Raw genomic sequence first — 24,760 nt, 5'->3', positions numbered from 1 at the left:
GGCAGCCTCTACATTCTTTCTGAGATGAAAAATCTAGTCTAAGCTAAACTTTCTCTTCTAAAATCATCAAGATATTTAACTGGTTCTCCATATGATGGATTAAAGATGCAGCTGAAACCACACCTTCAGCAAACTCATTGTGTGTGTTTCTGGCATTGTCACGTACAAGAAAATGAAGCAAAGAATGGCTTTGAGAAAATTTAAAGGATAATTTAAAATATATTTATCTGGTTCAGTAGTGCTGCTGGTCAGAGGGAAAAGAAATGGCAATAAAGACGAGGTTATCATGAAAACAGCCATACTTTCTAATTTTAGACGATTTCTGGTAGATTATCATATCAGTTGAAGCACAGAGCATTTTCCCGCAGAGTCTTTGCATTGTTTTCCTGTCAAGAGATGGGAAGTCTTGACTCAATTTTGATTATCTCTTTAAACTGATTTTTTTTAAAAATAGAAGTGTCCAGTGTTTCTTCCTTTTGAGGGGCTGATCGTGTTGATCTATCTCTTCTTTCTTGATGATAACTTATGGGAAAGGACTATGGTAAAATCAGTGCATGCTATTTTGAATTTATTCATTTATAAACAACAGCATAGCTTATTATCAAAAAGTCTTCTTATATTAGTTTGTGTTAACTGGGAACATTTTCAAGGTATCAAATTTTTGTTGCTAAAGATCATTTGTAGTCTGCTAAAATTCCACCTCTTTTATAAAATTTAAAAGAAGGTTTATGTATCTAGAAACATGTAGATCTATCTAGAGCTTCACATTCACTTTTTTTAATGAAGAATTCTTTTTCTATTTATGAAAGTGTGATTTACATACAATAAAATTCACCAATTTTAAGTTTACAGTGGTGAATTTTCGTAATTATATACAGTTGTGTAACCACCACCACAATCGAAATAGCAAACAATTCCCTCACTCTGAACATTTTCTTCATTCCTTTTGCTCTCTGTCCTTTCACCCAACTGCCATCCCCAGATAACCCCTGATCTTTATGTGATTATAATTTTGCCTTTTCTAGAATTTCGTAGAATTGGAATCATACAGTAGGAAGTCTTGTGTTTACTTTTTTCACTTAACATGATGTTTTTGAGATCAATCTATGTTTTATTAATATTTCATTTCCTGTTATTGTAAGTATTAATCTCTGGTATGGTTGCACCACAATTTGTTTATCTTTTCGCCAGTTGGTGAACATCTGGGTTACACCCAGGTTTGAGTTATTATGATAAGGCTGCTATGAACATCTATGTACACATTTCTGTGTAGATATGTGCTTTAACTTCTCTTGGATAAATACCTAGAAGTAGAACTGCCAGGTCATATGATAAATATATGTTTAACATTATAAGGTACTACCATATTATTTTATAAAGCAGCTGTACCATTTTGCATTCCGCCATCAATACATGAGTGTTCCAGTTGCTCCACATCCTTGCCAACACTTGTTATTATTAGTTGTTTTAATTTTAGCCACTCTAGTTGGCATGTAATTTTAATTTGCATTTCTCTAGTGACTTGTGATATTAAGAGTGTTTTCATGTGCCTGCTGACCATTTGTATATCTTCATTTGTGAGGTGTCTGTTCAAATCTTTTACCCACTTTTTCACTGTGTTTCATTTGTTTTCTAATTGAGTTAAAATAATTCTTTTTATATGCTGGATGTAAGCACTTTGTTGGCTACGTTTGGTAAAAATTTTATCCCAGTGTGTGGCTTGCCTCTTGTTTTTTTAACTGTGTCTTTCAATGGGCAAAGTGTTTAATCTCGATTAAGAAATATTTGCTAATCTGAAGTCACAGATTAGATCTTATATTTTCTTTTAGAATTTAATAGTTTTTGCTATTACATTTAGGTCTAAGATCCAATTTGACAGTACTTCCTGTGAGATAAGGGTTTAGGTTTATTTTTTTATGTACGGATATCCAATTATTCTATCACCGTTTGTCAAAAAGACCCCTTTGTCCTTTATATTACTTTGTCACCTTTGTTGAAAATCAGTTGACCAATGTGGATCTATTTCCTGACCACCTTTTCTATCTCAATTTATATGTCTGTCTTCATACCAGTATCATACTGTCCTGAGTACTTTTGCTTTCTGCTAAGTCTTGAAATCAGGTCTTCCAACTTTATTCCTCTTTTCAAAACTGTTTTAGTTATTTTAGAAACATTGACTTTCCATACATATTTTTATATCAGCTTATAATTTCTTCAGAAAAAAATCAGTTGAGATTTTGCTTGGGGTTCCATTGAAACTGTAGGTCAGTTGGGGAGGATTCCCATTGCGATGATTTTAAGATGTAACCGCAAATTACTTTACTCAAGGTGGAGCTTATTTCCCCTCTCTGAGAGTGTGGGCTATACTGAGGAATTCACTTATAATAAATAGAATATGGCAGAAATGATGGAGTGTGACTCCAAAGCTCAGGTCATAAAACAACACAGCTCCTTCCATCTTGCTCCCTCTGAGATCACTCTCTCTAGGGGAAGCCAGCTAACTGTCATGAGGACACTTAACGCAGCCCTGTGTAGGGGTCCACATAGCAAAGAACTATGGTCTCCTGCCAACAGTCAGCACTGACTTGCCAGTTGTGTTTTTAATTCCTTGGAAGCTGATCTCCCAGCTCCAGTTAAGCCTTCAAGTGAATGCAGGTAGGCTGACATTTTGACTATAGCCTCATGAGAGACCTTGAACCACAATCACCCAGCTAAGCTGTGCCAGATTTCTGTCCGCCATAAACTATGTATACAGTAAATCCTTAATTTTTTAATCCACTGAGTTTTGGATAATTTGTTGTTTAGTAATGGATAACTAATATAAGTATTTTTAACAATACTGAGTTTTCCAATCCATGAACATGGTATATCTCAACATTTATTTAACAATTCTTTAATTCCCCTTTGCAATCTTTCGTTAAATAGATTCCTAAGTATTTGTGCAGTTTTGAGTTGTTTTTATAATTTTTGTTTTGTTTGTTGCTAGTTTAGAGCAATGCTTCTCTATTTTGCTATCATATCCTCAACTCGCTAAATTTCTTCATTATTTCTAATAGCTCTTTGTGGGTTCCTTGTGGTTTTCTCTATACATGATCATGTCACTAGGAAATATGTTTTGTTTATACATTTTAGTTGTTCCTTTCTAATCTGTGACTTTTATTTTTCTTGCTTAACTACACTAGCTAAGACCTCTAGTACAATGTTAAATAAAAGTGGTGAATGAGCATCCTCGCCTTGTTCCTTGTCTTAAAAAGCATTGAGTTTTTCACCATTGAATCTACATATCTATAAATCCATAAATCATTTTAGATCTTCACATTCATTTTTAGTTTATTATTTTTGGTCCAATGTAAGAAACAAGTTTCAACATAAGCCCATTTAGTTTGTTGAATCAGCTTAGGAGAGCGGGTATAATTTGAAAGAGAGATGCTTTCCTTCTTAAAAGATATATTAAAAGGTATTTACATTTAAGCACCAAATTAAGGCTTTTTCCTTAATGTGCTAGAAACTCTAGTTGTCTCCCAGTTTATTTTTAACTTAGAAACAGAATCTTCATCTTATTTGCAGCACCAGTACCTCCAACTAAAAGGTCACATTTCCCAGTTTTCTTTGCATCTAGTTATAGCCACCAGACTAAAATCCTGGCATCCTGGCTGGTAAACTATAACATACATATTGCTGGAACTTCTGGGAAGCTTCTTAGAATAGCCCTTCATCCTTTTGTCCTTCTTTGTTTTCTTCTCCCTACTGCCTGGAATGCAGTTAGGATGTTTGGAGCTTTTTTAACATGAGAGAGAAATGAACATCTGTTGTATTTAAGCCATTGTTATTTACAATTTTCTGCTTTATGCAGTTAATCTAATGCCAATGCATGATTTTCCAAAAAGAAAAGCTTAGAGCAGGTTTCTAAGATAATTTGTTAGAAACAACCTGCAATCAGTCTAATTCTGTCCCTATTCCAGCTCAGCTTTCCAAGAATCAGGACATCAGTGTTTTAACTGGATCCTTCAAAATTATATTAAAAGAGATAAGAGCTATAGATGGAGTTCATGAGTCACTTTTGAAATTGACAAAGAACAAGATAGCAAGACTAAAGGCACACAATTCTGTCTGTCATGAAAAGAATCATTTCATAATTAATCACAAATGGCAGAAATAACTTTGGGTAACTCCAATTTGCATACAAAATCATAAAAAAAAAAAGTAATTTCCAAAGTTCCTTCCTTCTTCCTAAGGATTTCCAGTGAGGAGGAAGGACTAGGAAAATGTAAGATTCATAAGAGCAGGGGTTTTCTCTGTTTCGCTTCTACCATATCCCAGTGTTTAGAACACATCCTGGCACATAATAGATAGTTAGTAAATATGTGTTGAATAAATAAATGAGGTCTCATTGGATCTGGTTTCCTCAGGACTTGATTACAAATGAAGTCTGTATAAAGGGGTCCAGGTGCAAAGGGACCGTTGTCCCCTTTCTCATCCCTGTCTTATGAAAGCAATTCTTTCCCCCTGGGAAAGCAGCCCCTTGTATTTGTCTTAATGACTTTGGATGATAGGTTTCCTGAACGTTGGGACTGTGGCAGTTCACAAAGACCCTGACAGGGCAGTTTGCTGTGTGGATTTTTGTTCAGCCATAGTTGGCTGGAGAAAGAGATCAACAAAATCCTTGTGTCATTGCCAGGTCATGGTTTTTCACCTTTGCCTGCTGTGGTTTCTTGCTAATGCTAAACAAGAGCAGAGGACAGTTGAGGTTAATTATTACTAATCAAGAGTGTTTTATATGTTTTCACCCAACAAATTAAATTTATTTGCTTCAAGGGCATTATTTCATGATTCCCTTTCTAAAAGGACTAATAATCTAAAAAATTGGAATAAGTGTATAATTGATGTCCATGTTTATTAATAGCCTAAAAAACCAATTTCTTGTTTTACATTCTCAGTTAGACTTATGAGGTAATGGCTTCTGTTGTTGGCCTAAGGGGAGCTCCTAGTTCTAACCCAGAGCTGTGGCCTGGCGCTTTGGCCTTGGCTTTCAGCTGCATGTGGCGCAGAACTCTCTCTGGTTCTCGTTGCCTGGCTTCTGGGTTCATTTTCCTAGCAGGGATTCTGATCCCTGCTGCTTGAATGCTCTGATTCCAGTGCTGGCTGCCTTTCCCAGACACATGTCTCTTGTTCGTTTTCACTGTATCTCGTCATCCTTGACCTGACTCCTAGCTTGTCCAAGATCACTGCTGCTGCTTGTCATTGGGCCTCTCAGCTTGATCTTGGGCTTCCTGGCACTGAAGGCCTGCCAGACCCCTTCATTAGAGTTTCTCTTAGTGTCATATGCAAATCCAAGTAAATGGTCTATGTGTAAAGCCTCTTTTTTCACAGACTCTTTGGGTTTCAAGAAAACTATCATTAAGAACTCCCACTATGAGAAGAGTTTATGAGATAATGAAAATTAAAGTTAAAAGTAATGTATAAATATCAGGTAGTGTAATAATGATACTCTCTTGAAACTTTTGGTAGTAATGAGGTATAACTTAGGTAAAATTTAATATTCTTATCTCGTCTTCTCATAGAATAAGGGTGGTATATCAAATATTTATAGAAAACTAAACTCTTTAAGCTCTTTAAATTTTAATCCTTTGTGAATACCTAAAATGTTTTACAGTAGCACTTTATTAATTTGACAACTTGAGGTCATGGTGGTTGGTATATCAGAAGTATGGACAGCCAAACTCTACCTTTTTGTCACATGGGAAAATATAAACTTAGGATTCAATAAGTGCGTCAGCTAGCAATTTTCCAATTTCCTTTAAAAGAATCTAAGGTAATGTGTTTCTTTTTGTGGAGCATTCATTTTTTTGCAAATACTTGTAGGGTAGTTAATATGTGCCAGAGGCTATTCTAGGTTCAGAGGCCAAACAGTGATCAAAACCAACCAAAATTCTTCCCCTTCCAGAGTACACATTCAAATAAGAAGCAACCCTTAGGGTTGACATTTAAGCAAATGAACACAAAAGCTCTATTTTATTCTTGCCAGAATTTGCAGTAGTATATTTGTTTTTTCCTAGCTCTTACATGTAACATTACAGTTGAGTATTCCCTAAAGCATATACCTTAAGCTCTGCTACATACAGTAGGCCCTCTGTATCCACGGGTTTCACATCCATAATTCAACCAGCTACAGATCAAAAAGATACTTTTTTTAATCTCAAAATGTTCCAAACTTGAATTTGTTGCACATCAAGCACTACACTGAATCTGCAAGAATGAAATGATGAGTAGGCATACCCAGCTGTGGCCTATATGTAAGTATGTATAGGTTACATGCAAATCTTACACCATTTTATATAAGGAACGTAAGCATCTTCAGGTTTTGGTATCCGTGCGGATGATGAAACCAGTCTCCCTTCAGATACGAAGGGACAACTGTCTTGTTGAATTTCTCTCCAGGGTAGTTTACCACTTTACCTTCCCTCAGGACTGTGTTGCGAGTCCTCAGTTCTCCTCATCCTCACCAAAACTTGCTACCAGGTTTTTCAATTTTTGCCAACTGTTATTATATTTAACATTTTTCCTTTTAGCTTGCATTTTCCTGAAAACAGGTGAGGATAAACATCTTTTCATGTATTTTTTGGCCACTCAAATTTCCTCTTCTTTAATTGCCATTTCATCTGCTCTTTAAATTAGAGTGATTGTCTTTTTCTTATAAATTTATAGTTTTTTTTTTTATATATATTCTGAACACTACCTTTGTTCACTACAAGAATTCTAGGTACCTTCTCCCAGGCTCTGACTTGTCTTCTCACTTCATTCATGGTAACTTTTGGCAAACTGTAGCTTTTAAATTGTAAAATAAATAATTTTATGTTTTCTTTTTTTACTTTGTGCTTTATGGTTTTTTAAAATTAATTAGTTAATTTTATATATATTTTTTACATATATGTATTTAGGCATATATATATTTACACTGTGTATTCACTTCCCACAGTTAGCTTTCTTCTGGGCTTTATGTTTTTTATTTAAAAATTCTTCCCCATCCCAATGCCAAAAAGATGTTTCTTCTGTATTTTGTGCAGAAAGATTTACAGTTTTGTAAATTATATTTGTGTCCTTAATCCATTGGGAGTTTATATGTACGATGTCAGGAAGGGAGACCTTTTTTTGTCTTTATTTATAGCTTGTGTATCCTTTCCCTCTAATTTACCTGTTTCTGCTATATACCAGATGCCCTATACTCAAGAGTCTGCTTCTGTGCTCAATGAGCTTTAGATCTATTTGAGTAGCTCTACAGAAAGGCTACACTATTTTAATTATTCGAACTTTGTAGCATATCTTGAAATCTGATAGGCCTTATTATGCTTCTTTAAAATTACCTTGGCTATTCTGGAGCCTTTATTCTTTACTTTTAATTTTTAAACATGTCTGTTGTAATACGTAACACATACCAAAATGTGCATAAACTACAGACGTCACGAAGCTGAACAAATCACTGTAAAGTAAACATGCTCACATAACCCCACACAGATCAGAGCACTGCCAGCCCTCAGTGCCCATCATCCCTCCTGTGACTTCTCTCCCGGGACATATGGTCATCACCTTCACGTTTTGCATCATGGTTTTCCCACTCAACATATAGTTCAGATTGATCTATTTACTTAAATGAAATCATAGTGTGTGCAATCTTTGTGTCTGACTTCATTCCCCCAACATTATGTTTTTTAAATTTAAACCTTAAATATTTCATATGAATTTTAGAATTGGCATTTAAGTTCCAACAACAAAAGAAAACAAAAACCTTATTAAGATTTTATTTTTAATCTTATTAAATTTATATATTAATTTGATGAAAATTGATAACAGTTTTTCACCTTCCCATTTATAGATGTGGTATCTATATTTATTACTTGGGTCATTTTTTAAAATGTCCCCTATATAGTTTTTTAGTCTTCCCTATAAAGACCTTCATATTTTTCATTAGATTTATTTCTAAGTGTCTTACAGTTGTTGTTGCTGTTATCTCCTAATAGCTAATTGTTTAACCTTTCTAGACAGTCTGAAATTTATCTTTGGTAACTTTTAAGGATTTCTTTATTTGTTCTACTACAGTGGATCTAAATATATATTTCATTTTATTATCCTTCTTGGGACTTCTGCATTTTCAGTCTAAGGATTTATATTCTTTATTAATTCTAGAAAACTGTCGTGACTATTATCTCTTGAACTATAGTCCCCTCTTCCCATATTCCCTCTGTTGTCTTATGAAAGCTCTATGAGACATACACCGAGGACCTTTCTGTCTGTATGATGTCTGTCTTTGTAGAACCCCAGGCCTCCCCTCTGGGCCCATTCTACCGGCTTCAGCGCCTCTTTGACCCGTACCCTGAAGAGTTTTTATCTTCTCCCTGTAGATGGGAGAGAGGTTAGATATGGGCTATCCTGGCACAGGGAGGAATTGGGGTTGCTTTTACAAAGTTAAGATTCCTCCACTTCACTCCTGCCTTTCACACAGAACCTGAACTGTGTGTCTCCAGTCCCTGAACCTGTCCCAGCTCCAGGAGACCCTCTTGCTGGCATTTGTATTTACCCTTTTTTCCATATGCTAAGGCATTTCTAATTACACAATGTGTTTTCCATTGTGTGTGTGTGGTTCAGGATTACATATGCTTTCTGGCTTCATTGAATGAGGAGTTGGTTTCTGTTTTCGATTTCTTTTTTGCTTTGCGCCATTTTTGAGATAAGTGGAATGGAAATTATTTGAAACCCAAAGTCATCTACCATTCATTCTTTAGCCTTCTCCAGTCTGTCTTTTGCTCCTAGCACTGCACCAAAACTGTTCTTATAAGGTCATCAAAGGCCTCCATTTTGCCAAATGCAATGGTCATTTTCCTTTCTCTGTCTCACTTGAACTTTGAACTGCATTAAACATAAATGGCTAGTATTCCTATCTCAAAACACCATTCTCTGAGCTTCACTGATACTAAACTCTACTAGTTTTTCTTCTGTTCACTGGCAGCCCCTTTTCAGATTTCTTTATTAGCATATCCCACTCTGTCCATCTCCAAAATGTTGATGTACCATGGGTTCAATGCTAAGTCCTCTTCTCTCTTCTGTTATATGCCCACCCTCATATCATCTCATCTAGTCCCATTGCTTTAAATACCATCTAATACCAGTGACTCTCAAATCTTTATTTCTGCTAATTTTTTCCTTGAGTTCCAGATTTCTATATCCAACTACCCACTTGGTGTCTCCACTAAGATTTCTAATAGATACTCCCAAGCTCATTCCTGCATTGCATTTGCTGTTTTCTCTGTCCGAAATGTTCTTCCTCTAATCCTTCTAATCACTGGCACCCCATTATCCTTAAGATCGTCACTCGCGTCACTTCCTCTGAAGCTCCCCCTGATCACCCAACCTAAAGAAGGTCCCTACTTCAAGTCACTTTATTATATTTCTTTAATGGAGCTTGTCTGGAGTTGTTTTATGTGTTTGCTTATTTACTGTCTATTCTACATATTGACAAGTATTACCTCTATAAGAGTAGGACCTTGTCAATCTTCTGCTGGATATTAAGTGCATAGAGTAGTACCTGATGTATGGCAGATGCTCAATAAATTCTTGCCTAATTAATTTTATTAATAAAACATTAAAGTGTACTCTTCTCCTATTAATTTGGTATGAATAACTTCTTATCGTATGAATCAAATTCACAAAATTAAAGGGTTTTTTTTTACCTACTCATTTTTACCTCAAAAACCATACATTGTATTTAGACCTCTCTTGCCACATAAATTACCTTCAAATGAAAAACAAGCTTGTTTGTAAACAGAATTGTTCATTAGTAACTATTGGTGAGGATTTTAAAATTTAGAAAAATCAATACTTGAAAATTCTGTTAAAACACTATGTAAATTTTAAATTGTCTTTATTTTCTGATAAATTTATGATATGGCTGGGTCACATCATTGAACATCAAAGTTATTTTCTGCTAAAATCTCTGTTGGCCACATGCCAATAAGAGTAACCACTGAGTTAGTACGGTGTGAATGTGTTTTTATAATCGGATTTTTTAATGGCTTTTTAAAAAATGACAACATTGTTTTTAAAATAATTTGCCAGTACTTTGAGTGTTAAATGGTTTGGATTTTGCTATCTCTCCTAACTTAACAAAAACATATTTGTTTACTAAATAAATTAATTTTTTGTTGATTTGTACTGCTTGCTATTCTGCAACTTGGTAGGAGTTTTGGTTATCACCTAACACTGCTAAAATAAAGGAAAATAACATCTGAAATATTTTGTGGTTATTGATTTCTATGTTAAATATATTCTTTAAGTTTTTATTACATTTAAACAATCCAGTTGGAATTTTTTTCTTTTAGATTTCTGGTGTCTGCTACAACAGCAAAATGTTACAAGTTCATCAGGTGCTCTGCATCCCTAGCTGGATGGCAAAGTTCTTTTCTTGGACGCTTGAGCCCATCTTCTCATCTTCAGAACCCACCTCTGAAGCCAGAATCGGGATGGGGGCCACAGTAGACATCCAGCGACAGCAAAGAATGGAGCTGCTTGATCGACAGCTGATGCTTTCTCAGTTTGCACAAGCAAGGCGGCAAAGACAGCAGCAGGTAAACAATAATAATAATAATAAATTCAGAATTAATGGTGTGAGTAAGCTGTTCTTCTGTGACTGTATGTGTGGTAGAGACTGCATTTCGTTCCTGTGCAACGTGGATATTTCAGCATTTCCAAGTAGAATGTAGGTCTCTGTTAGTGGCTATCCTTAGTTTTGTTTTGTTTTGTTTTTTAAAGTGAAAAAAACTAATTTCAGCTGAAAGACTGGTCAAACTGGACATTCTTGTTCTACTTCTATTAGATAAGCATTATTTCTTAGAGAAACACCAACCTAGTTAACAAGATGTGATATTTATCTGTTTTTATAATCTTGTAAAAGCCACAGTGTCTTCCTGTTAAAATGCATATTATTATGTGCTCTGGAGTGAAGAGCAAAAGTAAAACTTCTTGATTATCTTTGATTGAAATGGAGAGAATATAAAGGTAAGAAAATTTTCAGGGAAACAACCAATGAGTAGATCAAATAAATGCTGTGTTTTCTTAGCCTTGTCATCAATCATCAGGAAATATTGAGCATCTGTATCCAAACTGATACCACAATTCTCATACCACACTTGTCTTTCAAAGGTTACTATATATCAGGCTACCTCATAGCTGATCTGTCTTTGAACCTTCTATGATCCAGGACACTGGACTCTTCATTTCTTGTGTCCATCTTCCTTACCCTGTAGAGTATGAGAGAGGATACTGTTCTCTTTTACCACCTGCCTATCTCCTGCCTTCATTGGGTATGAGAAATAGGTCTGTAGACCTTACAGTGGTCTGGAGAAGTGAAATCAGGTGTGTCATCCCTGGTGTCCCATTGGAGATGTGGGTCCCAGAGTTTATATCAGGAGTGGGAAGAAGGGGGTCCCTTAATGGTCTGAGTCTACAAGTGAGAAAGAGAGGTGAAGATTGTTTCTTAGAGATGTAGTTGAATTTGAGGTGAATCTGGAACATACAATAAAGATAACCAAGATATAGTTAAATATGGAGGACAGACACCTCTCTTAGAGTGGTCAAAGCTGGAGGAGTACATCATGGAGTCAAATTTGTAGGGTTGAGAGATGAAAGCAAGATGCCAGATGAGTTATGTAAGAGAATTACATCCAAGATGAACATAGGCTATGAACTAAGCCTTGTGTTTAGCAGGAGGAGGAGGTAGATCCTTCAAGGAAACAGAGGGAAGAGTGAAAAATATGAGAACTTGGAATGATCACTGTCTGAAAACAGTAATGGAGAGTATAATGGTTTCCCAGTTAGAATGAACAGAGCTATGAGGAAGAAAAAGAAGCAGTGAATGTTTCTGAGGTTTCTGTCTTAGATAACGGGATAAATCGATGACAGTATCATTTCACTAACATCAGAAGAGCAGATTCAGGGAAAATATATGAAATGAGCTACCTTAGGAATAGCTAGGAGGAGATTCCCCATTAGATAGCTATGGATCTTATATTCATGAGCAAGAGAGAGAAGTTGTATTTCTCGGGTTGGCGTCCCAAGGCAGAGTTTAACATGTGAAATTTATCAAGAACACTGTCAGGATCAGTGTTTGGGGAGGGGTGGTGAAGGAGAGACGTGGACTTTAAACAACAGTTACAAAAAGGACCTGAGCTGATCTTACGGAGAGCTGTGGAATTGGGAGAGCACTTAAAAGTTGCCCCAGATTTAGACATGGAACTGAAACTGAACCTCCACCAATCAGTCATGGCATGCAGATTGTACATCTTGGGCTGACTGGCTCTCCTCAGAGGCACACCGTCCACAGGGGACATGTCCCTTGAGAACTATGAGGTGGCAGCACTCCTAGCAACAGGCAGATTGAGCACTTTGGTTCTGGGGGAGATGGGAGTCTGAATGGCAGACCACAGCATCCACCCCTGTGCTGCTGGGATCTTCTTAGTTTACATAAGTTCTTGGAGCAGCTCCTCCAGGGTTCCAGTGGAACTCTTTTCCTGGGCGAACGCTTCAAGAGGAAGGTCAGTAGGACAAACTACATTCCCTTCTGCTGAAGCTGGTCTCAGGGTCACACTGATCATCATTTCCCTCCTCTACTGTTCATTTGAGCGTCCCCTCAATCTTGGCTGAAAACGCTGACTTGGTGAAATGATGCATACTCTTACCCCTATGCAGTCTGAGTCCCTCGTCACCATGCCCTTCTCAGGCTGTGTCAGCTGCACTTGTCCATTTTTCCATTTACTGTAAAAATTGGCCAAGGGAGCACTAAGAGATACCCTAGCAGATCACCTGGGTGCCACACATAGTCTTCCCTTCCCCTTTCGTGCCCCTAGCCATACCTTTTCTTGATAATCAGGGTTAATTACTCCTGCCAAGATAATGACTCTTTTCCTTACCTGCTGGTTTTTGGCACAGGAGCCCAAAATGACTGGTTAACAGCTATCACTTAAATTGTAATAGCATTCTTGCCTTGTCACCCAATAGAAGTGTTCCTCTCCTGTGAGTCAAGCTCTGTAAACTCAGAGTTGCAGGGACAAGAAGCCTAGATTCCCAAAAGAGGTCACTAGGAGGGAGGATAATCAAGGTAACTTCTTCTAACCCTCGTTTCCAAGACCCATGTGTTCTTCCTGTTGGGGACACAGCACCTATACAATGGTTGTTGATTTAGGGTTAATACTAGAGGCTGGAGTGCAAGGTATCATCTTCAAGTTAGTATTTCACTTACACCTTCAACTGGCTGTTTAATTGATCTGGCAGGCCAGCAGCTCCTGAGTCATATGGTGTGTGAGGGTCTATGTATTCCATGGTCTTGCCACTGCTGTTCCCCTTTTGCTCTAAATGGGCCTTGTAGTCTGACGTGATATTATTTAGAAAGCTGGTCAGTAGATCAAGCAGTCTGTAAACCCACAGATAGTAGTGCTTGCTGACAGAAAAGACATGCAGATCTATAACCAGAATATGTGTCAATTTCAGTTAAAATGAATTGCTGCCTGTTATTAGTCAGCTCAGGTTGCCATAACAGAATACGTGAGTGGCTTAAACAACAGAATTTTTTTCTCCCAGTGTTCTGGCGGCTAGAAGTCCAAGATCAAGGTACTGACAGGGTTGTTTTCTAGAGGGATTTCTCCATCACTCGCAGATGACCGACCACCTTCTCACTGTGTCCTCACATGGCCTTTTCTCAGTGCATGCGTGCTCCTGGTGTCTCTTTCTATAAGGACACCAGTTCTATTGGATTAGGACTCCACCCTTATAAACTCATTAGCCACAATTATCTTTTTAAAGGCTTAGATAATGGGATAGATCAATGACAGTATCATTTCACCAACATCAGAAAAGCAGATTCGTAGGAAATATATGGAAAGAACTACCTTAGGAATAGCTGGGAGGAGATTCCCCATTAGATAGCTATGGATCTTGTATTCATGAGCAAGGGAGAGAAGTTGTATTTCTCGGGTTGGCGTCCCCAAGGCATAGTTTAACATGTGAAATTTGTCAAGAACACTGTCAGGATCAGTGTTTGGGGGGATTAGGACTCCACCCTTATAAACTCATTAGCCACAATTATCTTTTTAAAGGCTTAGATAATGGGATAGATCAATGACAGTATCATTTCACCAACATCAGAAAAGCAGATTCGTAGGAAATATATGGAAAGAACTACCTTAGGAATAGCTGGGAGGAGATTCCCCATTAGATAGCTATGGATCTTGTATTCATGAGCAAGGGAGAGAAGTTGTATTTCTCGGGTTGGCGTCCCCAAGGCATAGTTTAACATGTGAAATTTGTCAAGAACACTGTCAGGATCAGTGTTTGGGGGAGGGGTGGTGAAGGAGAGACGTGGACTTTAAACAAACAGTTACAAAAAGGACCTGAGCTGATCTTATGCAGAGCTGTGGAATTGGGGGTTAGAGACTTCAACCTATGAATTTTAGGTGACATGTTTTAGTCCATAACATTGCCCCTACCAGAGTGAAAAAGCCTAGAAGTGTCTGCCTGGCACCAAATGACCGTTGGTTCTCTTTGAGGGATGGTTGTGTACTAGGACTCAGCATTGGCCTCTGCTGCTGTCAGTAACTAGGTTCACCTTAGAGAGTGCATAGCTTCCATCCCTGCCACCATGGCTTCTCTGTTTATCTGCCAACACTAAGTGGCCGGTGATAGAGACTGGCTGATATCAGTTGGCTGAGTCATCCTATCTCCATCCTCTGTGGTGGATGTCCATGGTAGATGTTAACCAGCAAAACACAGATAGCATACTTCATGCCTATTCATACCTCTTCCTCAGGTGTCCTGGTCCCCACCTTCCAGTCCCCTGACCAGCCAACCAAGTCATTACCACATCCAGTGAATCCATATATGTTATTACCTCAGGCTACTTCTCTTTCCACATGGAGGGGATGACCAAATGCGCTGCCCAGGCTCTGCCCATTGGGAGCATTTTCCATCATCGCTATCTTTCAAGAACACCCCAGAGTGGAGCTGTAGTGCAGTCATGGTCCGTTTTCAGCTTTCATGTGTATACTGAGCCAGCCCCTCTATGAACCAAATTTGGCCATTTTTATCCTTCATCACTTGGTCATAAGGGACCCACCCCATATGTTAGGAAGTGTGAACTGGGGAAGAAGTTTCAATCCAATAGTAGGTGATTTGACATGGTGGTCTGACATACCTGCTTCTGCTGCTCACCTATGCCCTCCGGCCTTGCTCACGCTGACCTAGATATACCACTAACATCTGACGATGGATTTCTTTGAGCCCACCTGACCTTAGAACTTGGCAGATCTTACCCTTCTAATTACATGCTCACTTTACGCCCATGGTCATGCACTTCCTCTCCCTGGGGTCCAGCAGCGGTTTTTCAAATTGTATAATTCTCTGCTGTGTGTGTACACTTTTGCCCCAGGACCCTAGGGATCTAGATCATGGTTGTCACCTTGTGGCTTGCTGCAGACTCCACACAGTTTCTTTCCCCACCACAGATACTTTGAATACAGTAAGACCTGCAGGTTGCACAGCCCGAGCATCAGTGAATAAAATAGACCCAAATCCCTGCCCTCCTGAAGAGTACGTGCCAGCTGGGCAACTGTGAAGCAATGCCCTTTGGCCCGTGGCCGTACCCACCACTTGGCAGTCTCCTCCACTTTCTGAGGTTGGCCTCACCCCCGGTAGTCTGAGGTTCAGAATCCCAGCCCCTGGACTCTTGCCAGAGGCTTTATGTTGACTGATCTGCTGGAGAGTGAAGAGCCACGATTTCTTTAGTCCTAGGCTTACTCGGGTCCCTCCTTTATTATAGCATCGGCCTTGAGAGATAAGAGCTATTTCCTTTGTGTCCCCTGAGGCTTGAGAGTGCTGGCTTGCCCAGGGATACACAGCTGCTAATGAGAGTACAGGATTGGGACTTAGATGTGTTCAACTCCAAGGCCTCTGCCCCAGTTCTTCATCATGCTGCCTCCCAGTAAGGAGAGCTCCTTGATGATCGGTTTTCTTTCCTTTTGGCTTTGGCTGGCAGAAAACTCAGTGCCATGTTCAGTCAAATTAACTGTTTAATCCAAAGGTAGAACTTGTGCTTCTATCTTTCTATATGTTTTTAAATAGCTTTTTGTTTGTTTTAATGTCTTTGTAACTTTTATTATAGGCATTAGGTTTAAATGCAATAACCTCAAATTCTGTTATTGCATTTAAAATAAATCTATTATTTGTTTAAGAACTTGATTTTCAGATGTTTTTCATAGAACCCAGAGTTTATTTGGTCAGAAAGTCTTCCAGTTACTAATTACTATACATAAGATTGATCTGTCCGCAGTTTGTAATTTCAAGCATTCCAAAATAATGCTAAAGTCTCATTTCAATGTCTTCCTTTATAATTTTTTTGCCTGCTTTCTGTTGTATTTCATGTCACCACCTGGAAGCTGCTTAGTGCTTGCTGCCACCTACCCTCCTGTGATCCTCTTCTGGCTGCGGGGTCACAGTCAGTCTGACCGTTGATACCTAAGACTCTCTGAACAGGGCTGGTGGGTACTCTGTGGGCACAAAGAAATGAAAACCATGTCCTTTTCCTTAATGAGTTTGTGGTCAACTTCAGGAAGCTGGTTCAAATATACTTGAATTAAATAAATATCCAAAAACACTGAAATACTGACCCGAGTACCAGGGCTGGGAGATACCGCGAGGAGCACCATCAGCATGGACTGGTACACTGAAAAAAATGGTTTGGGGACTAAGGATGGGCAGGATTTGGATGGGTGGAGAGGACAAGGCAGATTCTTCCAGAGGAGAGGACCAGCAAGAGTGAAAGAAGCGTGGACATGAGAAAGAGCCCTGGGAAGGAAGGAACTCAAGGTGACCTGTTTGAAGTGTGGTGGGATAGTCATGAGAAATAGAAAATAATACAGCGACTGTGATAGAGGGAGGTATTTTTAAACCCGACAACTGATTTGGGTTTTGACACTGGATGCAGTGAAAAAATGATTTAGTTACTAATAAAGGTAGGACAATGATCTCAAAATAGACAAATTTGTCTTGATGCACTGTGTAAGATGGGTGGGAGAAGGAAGAGAGCACAGAGGAAGACACGAATGGAAGGCGACTTTTAAAATTTAGCTCTCAGCAGTATGAGTGCCTGGCAAGGATAACAGCGTCTCTTTACTGAGCTTCTATTTACTCCTTAACTGTGTTGTTTCCCAAGGTCCGCTCCTTCCTCCACCTGCTAAGCTGCTCGCCCTAGACACTCCCAGCAGGTGACCCACCCAATCTGTCACTCTCATCTCTTCTAATAAGCTCATGGCTCCCAGATTTAGTTCTATGGACTAGACCTCCCTCTCTCCTGGGGTCCAGACCTAAATATCCTACTACCAACTGGACATCTCCATTTGAACGCTCCACAGGCACTTGAAATTTACCATTTCTTTGCTAAATTTCTCCCCACTCCTTACTTTGATGAAAAGTACCCAAAGGCCCAAACCAGAAAAATCTCAGCTTTACCTTAGACTTTTCCCTCTTATGCATCCATATCCCTGTCACCCTCCCCCCAGTTAAGTCCCGTAGAGTCTTCCTTTTTGATATAAATCTGTCATTCCCTCTCTCTTTATCCTACTCAGTTCAGGCCGTCGTCACCACTTACCTGGATTTATACAGTCACCTCTTACCTAACGTCTTGTCATAACTGCCTCCCTTTTCCCACTCTACCCCACAGTTCAGCCCCTAGAGTGATCAATGAAATCACAAATATGATTGTTTCACTTCTGCTAAAATCCTTCAGAAGTCCTCTAGCTTTCCAGGTAGTTAAAAGGCATTACACAAACCCCTTTTTGCTCTTTAGCCACATCTCCTCCTCTGGCTCTATGTACAGCCCTCAGGCTACCCATGCTGAAACACACATTTGCAGTTTACCGTAGCCCATTGTTCCTCACTTCTTGCCTGCACGTCTGCCCTTTTCTCCCCGATACCAACTCCCTACCACTGGCCAACGTTGAGGTAAGCATTTCAAGCCTAGGGAACCCTGTGGAAAAAACACAGGGGCTCCGAACCGCTGTGGGAAAAACAAGTCATTATATTTGTGCCCCCCCCCCACACACACACACACAGCTTTTGCTTGCCTAACTCTTTCTTGTTCATTCTTCAGTAATCTTTTCAAATATCACTCCTCTGGGAAGTCCTTTCCAGCATCCCAGTCAGGTCTGATCCTCTCTCTGTTCCTATAGCCAGCCACTGGATGTCTCTTGGCACTCACCCTCCTGCCCACCACTACTGATTTACATCCCTGTCTCGACCAGTAGTGTGTCTTGAGGTGGATAGAGACTTTTTCTTTGTATCTCTAATATGTGAACAATGTTTGGCACACAGTAGGAACTCACATATTTGGGGAATTAATGACTATGTATTCACTAACTATTTACAGAACTACTTAATGTGCAGAGGCCAGGTGAAAATCAGGGCTGAAAAGTACAAGTATCCTCTGAGAGGACAGGTATAAAGCAAACCATTAAAGACAGCCCAAGACCCATGTTTAAAGAGTGCAGAGAGGAGGAAGAAATGGAATTCCGAGGCAGGGAAGGAGAAAACCAGGAAAATTCAGTGGTAAGGGAGCCTAGAGAATAGAATGTTTCAGAAAGAGTGGGAAAGTGGGTGTTCAGATTCAGATGCCACTGTCCCATGCCCCAAAAAAGCCAGGATGAGATGATGACCAAGAGAAAGTGAGTAGATTCAGCAAGAATTAGTTCACTTTGAAAGGTATCTCAATGGGAATGTAGCACATTAATAAGTAATGCATGGAACCGGAAGTGGAGCAGAAGTAAGTACCACTTCTCTTCCAATCAGCCAGCCTCATTCTAGGACATCACTGTGGTAGTCACATCTGCGTCCTTTAAAGTCAACAATGTTATCCTACTGAAAGCATTTTGAATATGCTATGTAGCGTGTACAAACTCCATGGCTCTAAAGGACAACGAACAGTGTGTCGACTCTGTGGACTTTGTTTCATCTGGAGCCCGAGACCAGAACGCTGTCGGGGTCAATGTACAAGGCCCTTAAGTTCGCCGTCAAGCACAGTAATGTGAGCATTCTGGGTACTTTCACAGTAGTTACTACTCAAAAGCTCTTGGATAATTGTCTGATGGACTCTCAGTGATAAAAGCTGAGTTTACTACGTAATGCTACAGTTTCTTTCTTCTGTTTCTCATCAACTCCACACGCTTGATTTACCTGTTCTTCTGGAAATTTATATAGGGGCAGTGTGTTAGATACACTTTAACTTTACTCTCAATAGCTTCTTGCTCTCAGATTCAGCCCTCTTCTCCTAACTGAGTTTCGCTGGCTCCATGGTTGGTGACATCTCAGAGTCATTTTGGAACTTGCAGCTGCAGGTTGTTTTTTCCACTACCGAGGCCATTACATAACTTTGCACGGGTTGTGATTTATTCATTCATCAAATGGTATTGTGAGCTCTTGAAGGACAGGAGCTGTGTGCTTTACTTATTTATGTGTCTCAGTTCTGCTGCAGTGCACAGCTCTGAGAGAATAAGTGACACTGACCTGACCTTCAAGAAGGTCGCAGCTCATTAGGGGAAGATAGATGAGTCAACACGAAGTGCTAGGTTTCTATTAGAATTTGTAGGCAGCAGAACGAGTCCCAGTTCTCCCTGAAGGACGCAGCAAAGCCCTGTGTGGTTGAGGGGAATCTTGAAGGGGCCAACCTTGAGGTAGGCCTTTCAGGCCTAGGGAGACTTGTGGGAAAAGCACAGAGACTCCAAACAGCTGTGGGAAAAACAAGTAATGATATTTGCCTAAGCTCAGGGTTTCCTTAAGGAAGAGGCAGAGAAAGATAAGGCTGGGGAGAAAGCCAAGACCAGGGCATAGGGAGTCTTAGGCCACACTAAGAGTTGTTTTGTCCTTTGTCCTGCAAGAGGTGGTGAGTCAGTGAAACCTTTTAAGTAGGAGAGTAAGTTAGATTTGTTTTTAAGAAACATTACTTTGGCCATAATATGAAGACCAGTTGAAAAGGTCATACTTAGAGAAAGAAGGCCAGTTGGGAGATGATGAGAAATCTCGGTGTTTTTAGGTTATTCGAGGTAGTGAGGTGGAGCTTGATCACTGACTGATGGTAAACGGCCACAGTCAAAGGCTCTGCTGTGCAGAGCCTCTGCTTTCAAACCTCCAGAGCAGTCATTGAAATCTCCTATTATAATGAACATCTGGACAATGGGGTTGCTGTGTGAGTCTCCACAGCTTCTCAGCACATATTTGCCTCTTTTTTTCTAGTCATAATGGAAGAAACCGTATGCTCACAATAGAAAAGCAACAGGATATAAATGGAAAGAGCAAGGAATTTGAAGTTAAGGGGTCAACCCTGGGTTGACAGGGAGATCGTTACACAGTCTAGCTAATAGGGTTGTCATAAAGATAAAATAATCTATAGAAAATTATATACCAGAAAGATCTGTCAGATATTAGTTATTATGATCACATTGAGCATCTGTTTTCTGGCTCTCAGGAAGTTTGAGAGAGTCCTGATTTAAAAGCTAACCCGATAGTTAGTACTCTTAAAAATGTGTAACCTTTAGAACGAGGGTCAGCAAGCTCTGGCCCATGGGCCAAACCTGAAGCTAAGAATGGCTTTTACATTTTCAGTGGATCTTTAAGTACCTATATAATATCTTTGATTTTGCCTGTTGGTCTTCAAAACCTAAAACTTTACCATCTGACCTTTTTTAGAAAAACCTTGCCAGGCCCCTGCTCTAGATTATGTAGCCAGCAGCTTTCAAAGCAACTTTTTACCGGTAACTCTGAATTCTCTCTGAGGTTTGGTCATCTTTTATTTGTGTGACCACCATTTTCTCTGTTGGTTGATGGAAATGATGTTACAGACATAACCTCGTTTTACTGCACTTCACGAATGTTACATTTTTTACAAATTAAAGTTAAGACCCTCCACCAGCAAAAAGATAACGACTTGCTTTATTGTGATACTTGCTTTATTATGGTGGTCTGGAACCAACCCTGTGATGTCTCTGAGGTATGCCTATATATACCACAACATAAAGTTGCTGATAAAACTTCCCATAAGGTATTTCTATAAAATCTCCATCAACTTTTGAAGTAGAATTAAGATGAAGCCAATTATGAATGCATCATGCTTAGTAGAAACCAAGTAGGAATTTTGTCAACAGAGCAATGAAGTCAGTGGTGCTAATTCTTTCATTACCTCTTCACTTCCTTGGGCTGCCTAGTGTTTCCTGGATGATTGTCACTGAGCTATCTGTTTGACCTGCAAGAAAAGAAGATGCCTACAGCAGCTCACCTTTATTCACACATGCATCTCAGTTATTTTCTCAGTATTGGTTGAATTGAGTTAGCTGTATTTATTCTCTCACCCTCTCTTAGTAACATTTTGTGGCTGTGAAAATTGTTTCTTTATCCACTCCAGCAACAGTTGTTAGGTAACATCTAACATATGCATTATTATGATGAGTCATATCTGCCTTGCAAATCATGAGTTTCTATCGTTAATCAAGTATCATTAATTTACTAAAATATTTTTTAGAGTATCAAAAGTTCTCAGGTTCTCAGTGTATTTTTAAGGTCTTTTACTAGCTTTTCTGAGATAGAATTCACATGGCATATGATTTACCTACATAAAGTATATAATTTAGCGATTCTTATTATAGGCACAGAGTTGTACAACCATCACCACATAAAAGTTTAGGACATTTTATTACCAAAAAAGAAACTACCCATCAGCAATCACTCCCCAATCCTCCTACCACCACCACCTCCCACCCTTTGTAATCACTAATCTATTTTCTGTTATAAAATTTGCCTATTCTGGACATTTCATATAAATGGAACCATATGCTGATTCTTTGTGACTGGATTCCTTCACTTAGCATCATGTTTTTAAGGTCCATCCATGTTACAATGTGTGCGATTATCCCTCAATGTGTTTAAATAACAAGACCCACCCAATAGACCTTTATGCTGGCAGGTGCCATCCTATCAAACCAGCTTCTATCATTGTCCTTTCATCTGACTAGGTCTCTGGGTAAGCTTATTACTCACCTCTTTGCCTCATCAATAAATAATTTCCATTAACATCCTTTCCACAAAATATATTTAATGTCTGGCCAGGCTCTGGAGTGTACCACAAGGAACAAGACAGCACGATCCTTCCTCTCCCTGAGCTGAGAATGAAAAGAGGCAATTAAAGTAAAATGCCATGAGCCCTTTTCTAGAATATGCATCTGGCCCAGCCATTGAGGGTTAAGAAATAGTATCTGGAGGAAGTGCATTCTGAGTACAGCCTAGAAAACTATATACGTGTGTGTGTGTGAGTGTGTGTGTGTGTGTGTGTGTGTGTGTAACAGCAAAGGAGTCCAGCTTGAATCCAAAGGGAGCAAGTTCTCAGCTTATGTTAACCCAAGCAACGTTAAAAACAGCACACAAGCATGAGGCATACTTCTCAGCACTTTTCCTTTTTAGCTTTGCTCTTTCACTTTTTGGTGTAATTTGTGTTAAAAACTGTTCTTGTCAAGTTGGTATACTGCCTTGTCAACAAAGCAATCTATCAGTTAAAGCTAGTTCTTTTATGACTTTATAGTATCAGGTGTGGAAAAGTTAATAGGGCTTAGTTGATAAAAATCTGCAAACTAAATGAAAATTAGATGCACGAACTCTATTTTCAAGTGAAATTAAAGGTAAGTTGTTTATCTCAATCTGTACCTCCTTGCAGAAACTACGGTTATGTTTTTGGTGCTCTGCAGTTGATCATACAGACCTTGTTGACAAAATTCAGAACAGAAAGGATCAATCTAAATTCTAATCCCTTTCCAAGACTGACTCATTAAGTGACCTCGTGAGAATCATTTCTATTTTCCATTCTACCTTGATGACTTCATGAGAAAGAAGAGTGTGGCACAATCTCATGGTATTTAAAAAAACAGGTAACTGTGATGGTGTACTCGGTATCTTGGAGAGAAGATGAGAAGTGATAAGCAATCCTAATCCTTTTCATATTTTATCATTTATTAATCACTTTATTAAACTATTAAAGAATTGTGAGGTACCCTGAAGCAGACATAATATTAAACATTATATTAGAAAAATCATTCCTCGTGATTATTTTTCTGCCCCCAAAAAGCCATCCTTATGGGTTTTCAAAACCAGAAAACAATTCTAGAGCAGGACAGACCACTGGGGTACCTGTGAGTTCCTCAGGAGAAATCCTTCTAATCATCTTGAGAAGACTTGAATTTCTTGGAATCAACCCCAAGTTCAGACCCTGCAGCCTAATGCTGTGGGTAACAGGCGTTATGAATAAAACAGCAGGAGCCCAGGAATTTCCAGAGTAGTGAGTCATGGTCTCCTGTCTGAGATAAGAGCACAGATTAGCAATACTGAGATTTTTTTTTAAATCATACTTTTAAGTGATAGTGATATATACATGCATGTTGAACCTGGATTCTCAGGGGATGGGGATGGGGATGGGGGGTGCAGGCATAGTCTGTGCTTCAGAGCATAGGCTTTGGGCTGAGAGAGGCAATGGCACAGCACCTCACTTCTCCCGATCTGCCTTCCTCATTCATAAACTAGCTACTGCTGCAGTTCGAGTAAGGGTGTGGGGTGACGCGAAGTGATCATAGCTCATTAGAGATCCTTGATCAATGCAGGTAGTATTCATGAGTAGAGTAGTACAGGAGTGTATAAAATGGAGGTTATCTAGACCAGTGTCAATTCGAACAGACATAGTCTGCAGTTGGTGAGAGACACAGTGAGTGGAAGGAACATGCAGGAGAGAGGTAAGAAATAATTTAGGATGGGGCTGGTTTTGGAGGACCTTCAAAATGGGACAGAATAGATATGGTGCAGAAAGATTTTCAGGTGAGGCGGTGGCTTTGTGAAAGGGCTTATTAAAATGAAGACTCACATGCAGTAGTGTACAGATTGTTTTGGGCAATGTTAGTGTCAGTGATGTCATCCAAGAGGCTGTTGACTTAATCTCAGTGTGTGGCAAGGACTTAAAGTCCTCTTCAAAGGGAAAATCAGTGGCACTTTAGAACTAGCTGGACTTTATGTATAAAGGAGAGGGTTGTGTCCAAGAGTCCCCAGGCTTTCAGGCAGTGCTAACCTAACCTTAGACAGGGAAGTTGCCGTCCACCTTGGTACATACAGTGCTTGCCAAAGGACAAGGGAATGAAGGGCAATCACTGAAGTCATGAAAATGGATGATGTCTGTGTGGGAGGAGATGTAAAAGAGTGGGGAAATCTTGAGTAATCCCCAGTTCCATTTTTAATAGCGAGTTTCAACTCTTCTTCAATCAGAACACATACCACTGACAAGTACCAGAACTAATTTTAATTTTGACTTTTGTATCCAGCTAAAGTTAAGGAGGGGAGAAAATGACCAAAAAGTTGGCAGATAAAGAAGGGGGAAACAAAAGATATAATGCAGTAATCCTCACCCTGAAGGATGCTTGCGCTTATATTTTCATGGAAACTGCACCAGGGTTCTTGTCCCGTACGGTCCTTACCGTGACTTGTGTTCAGTGTTCATGAGCATGTAAATCAAATCAAGATAGTGAAAAAGCCTTAAAGCAAGAGATAGGTGTCATCTTCCTACGCCAGGTGTCCGCAGCCAGAGGCTGGGTCTCTGGGGAGCCTGCTGTCTCTCTCACACCACCCCTCACCTCCACCTCCTCACGAAAGA

General features: G+C 39.4%; 1 protein-coding gene across 2 annotated transcripts in view; it reads left to right on the top strand.

The window, feature by feature from the left end:
- The window catches only part of UBAC2 (UBA domain containing 2), a 158,988-nt gene that overhangs the window by 107,190 nt on the left and 27,038 nt on the right, over positions 1–24,760 (top strand). For both annotated transcript variants that reach the window (XM_015587385.2, XM_006909394.3), the window contains one exon: positions 10,371–10,616. In XM_015587385.2, the coding sequence (XP_015442871.1) occupies positions 10,371–10,616 (246 nt within the window). The remainder of the gene's footprint in view (positions 1–10,370; positions 10,617–24,760) is intronic.

This window comes from Pteropus alecto, unplaced genomic scaffold (assembly GCF_000325575.1).
Source record: "Pteropus alecto unplaced genomic scaffold, ASM32557v1 scaffold13, whole genome shotgun sequence".
In the NCBI taxonomy this organism is placed as follows: domain Eukaryota; kingdom Metazoa; phylum Chordata; class Mammalia; order Chiroptera; family Pteropodidae; genus Pteropus; species Pteropus alecto.
Note: the sequence above shows the minus strand (reverse complement) of the source record. Positions and strands in the feature narration are given on the sequence as shown.